The following is a 7,082-nucleotide window of genomic DNA, read 5'->3' as shown; positions in this document are numbered from 1 at the left end:
AGTAAAGGAAATTGATAATTTTGTCTTTATTTGTATTTCTCACTATATCTACAAAAGAAATACTCATTCTACAAATTCACAAGTAACTATTGGTGATTCTCACTTTTTTATTAGTATTCTAAAAACACGAATGCAATTATAACTCATTGTTCTTTTAATTTGGAATACTCTCTATCTCATCATTAATAAACTTTGCATTTACCATAAAATCTCTTTCTTCTATAGAATTAAAATTTATCGTTCTTAACTTTTACTCAATACTAAAGATAGAATTTTGGCCTTCGATTTTCATAGTGGTGGCTTCTTCAAAGCTGGAGTTTTGTTTATACTCCACGACTTCAATGGAATTTCCTTTTTTTTTTTTCAGAAATTTCCAAATCAAATAAAAAAGCAATGACAAAAGGAAAAAAAAAAGTCGTCCAGGGTTGTAATTGAATAGCAGGGTCATGACTGTAACTAAAAACAAAGGAGGCTTTCTCAGGAATACGGAGGGGTGCCAATAGATCTACTGCAATTGAAAAGCTTGCGTTATTTAAATTATGTCTAGGCCCAACTGCCCAATCAGTGTTTCAAATCCCAATGAGAATTGTTAAAAGTTATGTTGAATCCGATAGTGATGCGTGAAAATTTTGATAGCCAAAATTCTTCATCTAGGTCTTACAAGGACTTATTTGGATGATATTATTTTTTGAGAGAGAGTGGACTTGCAATTTCGAGGGGGTTGCAGTAAGATTAATTTATCTCTATTGATTGTTAAGTTATATTCGTTATGTATGGTGCCAGAGTAGGTTTTTCGAATTCATGATATGTTAAGGATTTGCCAGTAAATTTTGAGGTGATCTGATTATTTTGTATGGAAAGCAAGAAACTATAACAATGATATTAGAAAGATAAGGATTATGTAAGGTATGTTCTGCGGTAGACAATGAAATTGATAGAAGATCAAAGAGCATGATACATGGTATTGACTTCACCACATTTGGTTCTCGCTAAGTTAAAGTATAAGTAACTAATAACAAATCCAAATATAATTATCTATAATCTCTCACTTATTTTGCATGTTACCATTATATTGTATTGAATAATTACTTTTAAGTTATTTTAAGAGCCGCTGCCATACTCTTTGGCTTATTAATTTATTATCCAATTGATCATGCAGTACAAAAACTTCCAAATTTTTAAAAGTTAAAAAAAAAAAAAACCGACTACAGTTTCAAATCCAGTTTCCGTCACTTCTTCTTAACGCTACAACAAATATGACTTTTGATAGCGCTCACAAAATGTTATATTATCGTTATTATAGCATTTATTTAATGTCGTGATTGCCCATGCTATCTTTTCTCTATAGCGTTTTTAAACACCGCTATCGATGTATAGCAGTTGTTAAATGCTGTTATAAAACTATAATAACATTTATTTAATGTTATCAAATATTATGATAGAGCGTTTTTTGGAGTGCTATTTGTTTATAACGTTTTTTAAATGTTAAAGGAATAATTGTTATTCAAGTAATTTATAGCATTTATATCAATGTTATAATTTAGCCGAAGAGTCTATAGCATTAACCGAAACGCCATAACATGTTTTCATGCTACAAACTGTTGATAGCATTTTATGAATTTTGGTAATGCTATATTAATCTTTTCTGGAATGCCATTGTGCTTGGTTTTTGTAACTTTTTTTTTACTTTATAGCATTTATCATATATTTACAACATAATCGAATACAACATGAGTTATAATTAAAACTGACAATTTTAACAAAAGGAATACACTACATTTCATTAATTCATGAACAACAAATACCATAACGTATTTTAAGAGTGAAAAAATTAATATTATACATATATAAAAACAAACTAAAGTTAATGTCCAAAAGAAGACCTAACATTACAGTAAACATCATTAAAAAATGTGAATGCCAAGTTTAACAAATACTAATAGTCACTCCAACAATGATATATACCATTAGACCCATCAAAATCATCTAGCCAAAACACTACCCTTAGACCCATCAAAATCATCTAATCAAAACACTAAGTCAAAATATTGTCTTTAATTAAACTTTTAACCATTCATACCAAAATTAATCTTCCATAACAATAATCGCTTCTGTTGGCCATGCAATTGAACTTCCCAAAGCATCTTCTATTGTTTCCATATCTGCATATTTTTTCCACAACTAAGCTGAAGGATTTTTCACCTCATCTACCCACACACGAGAAGCATTTTTTCCAAGAGCTATACAATGCACCATTGCATTAGGATCATTTGTTACCCAACGTCCTATTGCAACTACTTCATCTACTTCAAGCCAATTCAACAACTTGCACTTTTGGCCTTTCCGATTTGGGCTTACATGCTGTACTCATAAGCAAAACAAAGAAAACAACATTTCTAATTATAATTAAGTTGATAGTTACTAAATTATTAATTATGACAACATAAATTGTTGTATAAGTTTAAACTTTACTTGTGGAGTACTATTGGATTGAGTTGATGTAGATAGATTTTGATTTTGTCCATCATTTGATGCTTCACTCTGTACAAAAAAAAATTTTAAAAAGAAGTTGATTTCACCATTTTATGAAATTAAAATTCACAAGTAATTAACGTAACATTTAATAAGGTACTTGCTATTACCAGTTTGCTCATTAAACTTTGTATGAGTTTGTTTTGATCATCCATGAAACCTTGCATTTGCTTCATTGTGTCTTGTAATGTGTCAATTTGTTCTTGCATTTTGGCTTCCTTCTTAGTTTGTTGAGATATTGCCTCTAATTTAGATAGCGTCACACCTGCTCCTTGACCTCTAACACGGCCTCCTTGCTCAGGTCCAATAAACTTTGAAAGTATATCATTTTTAACAGATTTTGATTGTGCTTCTGACAAATCTGAAATTTTTTCAGCTTCATACATTTCCTAAACTCAAGAAAGAGTTATTTATTATAATATTTCCAATAATAATTGCTAGCATATCTAAGTTATCATCAATAAATTTGACACATACATTTACTTCAACAACTTTTGAACTAGATGGTTCACCATTCTTTTTAGTATGTGCTTTTATCCAAATATCAATTTGAGTTATTTCTGATGGGTTTGAACTGTTTTTCTTCTGTAATGAAAATATTTTTAAGTCAGAATTAATTATTTATATATATCTCAAAGTAATAACAGACACTAGCTAGATAACTACTATATTGTTTCAATATAATTAAAGATTTACCATCTTAACTTGCATACGAGCATATCCCATTCGACTTCCGGTATATGGAATATCTTGCTTCATCCTCATTTCCGTAAAAACTTTCCTTTTATCCTGTTTTAATTAACATTAATTACATCATTCTAAATAAAATAAAATATGCATGAATGAATGTTTCAGCTAGGACTATAAGCATACATACCATGAAAGCTTTTGAGGTCTTTTTTTAAATAAAAGTTTCCCACTCGGCAGGTTTGACATGACTAGGTCGAGCATCCAACTTTTTTGTCAATCTTGATTTATGTGCTCGCCAGACTTTTCCCATCATCTGTAGCGTATACTTTTTGATTGCATCTCCTTCCAAAACAAATTTTTGCTGAATGTTTTAAGCAAATAAAAAATAACTAATGTTAGTTAGTGTCATGTTATAATTTGAACTGCACTCTAAAGATAGATGTGTACATATTTACCTCGAGTGCTCTCAACAACAAAGCTTTTTGCTGTTTTGGAACATATCTCCAATCATCACAGTTTATAGACACAGCCTCCTTTACCAAACTACCATAAAACGATGAATATAACACATATGATTTTCCAATAAGTTGCCCCAAGTTATTCAATTCTAAGACTATCTTCTTCCCATCTTCATTTGCTACAACATGACATACAGTAGGGCCCCGTTTCTTCTTTGTCAAATTCTCTTCATTACAAGATTGATACGAGTTTTCAGATGTGACATCATTGAGATCTTCATTAGTTAAGTGTGTCTCGGTAATTGGTGCATGACTAGACTCAAACCTACTTGATATACTTTCATTCCTTTTTCTTTTGGAAGCTTGTCGAGAACTCTATTGATCACATATAAAATGAATTGGCATAATTTCTCATTTTTAACATATAGAAATATAGTAATCTTCAAAACAATATTAAGTATTTACCTCTGGGGCACACATGGTACATCCCCAATGTTCCTAAAATACAGGGCAACTTCAAAAAATCACAAAATATTCTACAAAAACGATATTAACATGAAACTACTTTTAAATGAATGCTACTTAAGTCTAGAATGCAATAATATTCATGACTCATTCTAGAGTATAACGGATAAATACAGTTTATTCATTGTTTCCAGGTCTGCCAGTAAGTTCTTTGTCAGTGTTCTTAAAATACAGGGTCAAATTCAAAAAATCACAACAAATTCTACAAAAATGATATTGACATGAAACTAATTTTAAATGAAAGCTAATTAAGTCTAGAATGCAAAAATATTTAAGAATTACTCTAGAATATAACCGATCAATACAGTTTATTCATTGTTTCCAGGTCTGTCAGTAAGTTCTTTGTCAGTGTTCTTAAAATACAGGGTCGAATTCAACAAATCACAACAAATTCTACAAAAATGTTATGGACATGAAACTAATTTTAAATGAAAGCTAATTAAATCTAGAATGCAAAAATATTCAAGAATTACTCTAGAATATAACCGATCAATACAGTTTATTCATTGTTTCTAGGTCTGTCAGTAAGTTATTTGTCAGTGTTCTTAAAATACAGGGTTGAATTCAAAAACTCACAACAAATTCTACAAAAATGATATTGACATGAAACTAATTTTAAATGAAAGCTAATTAAGTCTAGAATTCAAAAATATTCAAGAATTACTCTAGAATATAACCGATCAATACAGTTTATTCATTATTTTCAGGTCTGTCAGTAAGTTTTTTGTCAGTGTTCTTAAAATACAGGGTTGAATTCAAAATATCACAACAAATTCTACAAAAATGATATTGACATGAAACTAATTTTAAATGAAAGCTAATTAAGTCTAGAATGCCAAAATATTCAAGAATTACTCTAGAATATAACCAATCAATACAGTTTATTCATTGTTTCCAGGTCTGTCAGTAAGTTCTTAAAATACAGGATCAGCTTCAGAAAATCATAAAACATTATACAAAAATGATATAAACAATTCTGCATACATTATCTTAACATGACAAATACAAAAGTTTGCTTGGTACAAGTGTTTCCATACCTAATAAAAGTGATCGCACAGAATTGCTAAAATGAATCAAAATATATCCTCGTACGACATGCTTTATAATGAACTGCATAAAAGAAAAACATCTAACTTCCATCTAGAAGATCCACATTTAGGACATGTTTCACTTTTCTCTAAGTCATTTCTAAACAAGCAACAGTCATTAACACAAGCATGTATCCTTATACAATCTAGTTGAAATGGTTTCAATAACATTTCAACTGAACGAGTAGAATTTGGAATAGTATTTAATTCGGGTAACATATCACACAAAATCTCCAAGAGGTTATCAAAACTCTTATTTGAGTATCCGTACATAGTCTTGTATTTATATAAGACAGCCGCTGCAGATAACCTAGTGTACTTTGGGCAACCTGGGTACAATGGGATTTCAACATCTTCTACAAAATTCATTGGGCAATTATCTTGCTGCTCATCAAAATTTCATGAACACCTCTATAATGATCATCTACATCTCTAGACATGCTATATGTATTAGTCATTTCGACATCAATACCTTTTTTCCCTAACTGTTCCCCATGCCATATCTAAGTAGTGTAAGACATATCCATCCCGTCTTTCAACAAATGCAATACAATTGTTTCACCATTTTGATGACATAGGTTTTGACATTTTTTACATGGACATCTCAATAAACCTTGGTTTTCTACATTTAATGTTGCATTTTCCACAAACTTTTTTACTCCTTCGCGATATTCTTTTGTATTTCTACAAATAAACATAAAATATCAATTAAAATTAATAACATTATAAGAAAATAGTAAATACATAATTGTTATTTGGTGAGTTAAAAAACCTTTTAAGTTGAACCCAAGTTTTGTCCATCATCTTAAAGTCCTCACTTGACCCGAGACCATGGAGCCATGAAATATATAAAAAAGAAAGGATATTTTTATTATATTTACAGCTAAAAGGAAAAAAAATGCAAGTAATAGAAAGCTTAAAGCTTTGTATTATTTTATTATTCCTTTTGATCTTTTAAAGCACATAACAAGCTTAAAGCTTTGTACATACCTGATGGATTGATTTGAGAAGATGAACCAGCTACTTTTGACCGATTAGGAAAAGGGAAAAAGAGAAAGTTTAGAGCTGCAGAGAGAAAGAGATGAAAGGGATTTGGAGAAAATTTTGGGCTTTTTCTTGGGATGGGAAGAATGGGCGCCAATATAAAAAAATTAGCGCCATTTTGGAGATTTTTTTATAATAAATTTTATAACACTTTATATAAAGTTATCTTTTCAATATTTATTTTATAATGATTTTTTTTATTTCTATAGCATTTTATAAATGTTATAATTTGTTTTTTCCAATAGCTTTTACAAAGAATGTCATAAAAACTATTAAGTAACAATTTATTTTATAACTTTGTTTACAAAATGCTATGCTAACTAACGTTTTTATAACTTTTAAAAAATATGTCATAAAAGTAATGTTATACATCTAATAAAATTTTAATTTAATAGCAATTTTTATCAAAAATGCTATAAAATGTATGATTGTAATGGCATTTGATATAAAACGCTATAAATTAGTGCTATAATAAGTCATATTTGTTGTAACAAAATCATTGGGTTTAACAAGCAATGTTCAGTTCTGATTAGCACCTTTGCGGAGGAAAATATTTCACATTAGCTGATAATATAATACGGACTTGAAGTAATTCTCAACTCTTAAACTAATTTTTGAGTATAAGTTATAATCCTATCTCTCTCTCAGTCTCTCTCTATTTTTTCTTTTTTTAAACCATCTATATTAAATAGACTGAAAGGGTAACATGTGGCAATTGGCAAACAATGAAATGAGGGATAAGAGA

At 29.5% G+C, this 7,082-nt stretch overlaps 1 protein-coding gene across 18 annotated transcripts; it reads right to left on the bottom strand.

Moving 5' to 3' along the window:
• Positions 1 to 1,796: 1,796 nt before the first annotated feature.
• Positions 1,797 to 6,439, bottom strand: LOC102629277 (uncharacterized). Of its 18 annotated transcripts, none has more exons than XM_052439128.1 (10): positions 6,284 to 6,439; positions 5,243 to 5,977; positions 4,146 to 4,178; positions 3,678 to 4,055; positions 3,410 to 3,583; positions 3,229 to 3,321; positions 3,010 to 3,117; positions 2,643 to 2,921; positions 2,473 to 2,541; positions 1,797 to 2,361 (listed from the first exon to the last, which is right to left on the bottom strand). In XM_052439128.1, the coding sequence occupies exons 5-10, from the start codon at positions 3,410 to 3,412 to the stop codon at positions 2,182 to 2,184; spliced, it is 732 nt and encodes a 243-aa protein (XP_052295088.1). In that variant the 5' UTR covers positions 3,413 to 3,583; positions 3,678 to 4,055; positions 4,146 to 4,178; positions 5,243 to 5,977; positions 6,284 to 6,439; the 3' UTR covers positions 1,797 to 2,181. The 18 variants fall into 18 exon arrangements, with proteins under 18 accessions (XP_052295088.1, XP_052295089.1, XP_052295098.1 ...); XM_052439129.1 differs by having other exon boundaries at positions 5,243 to 5,315; positions 6,284 to 6,435; XM_052439138.1 differs by having other exon boundaries at positions 3,678 to 3,765; positions 5,243 to 5,315; positions 6,284 to 6,435.
• Between the last annotated feature and the right edge of the window lie 643 nt (positions 6,440 to 7,082).

This window comes from Citrus sinensis, chromosome 4 (assembly GCF_022201045.2).
Source record: "Citrus sinensis cultivar Valencia sweet orange chromosome 4, DVS_A1.0, whole genome shotgun sequence".
NCBI lineage: Eukaryota > Viridiplantae > Streptophyta > Magnoliopsida > Sapindales > Rutaceae > Citrus > Citrus sinensis.
This window is presented reverse-complemented; position numbering and strand designations above follow the sequence as displayed.

Bases quoted from the DNA above. Each gene is read 5' to 3' on its own strand.
- LOC102629277 (XM_052439128.1), bottom strand. The intron at 3,118-3,228 runs GTAAATCTTTAA...TTTTCATTACAG, and splicing joins CTCGTATGCAAGTTAAGATG to AAGAAAAACAGTTCAAACCC. The intron at 2,922-3,009 runs GTATGTGTCAAA...TCTTGAGTTTAG, and splicing joins CAAAAGTTGTTGAAGTAAAT to GAAATGTATGAAGCTGAAAA.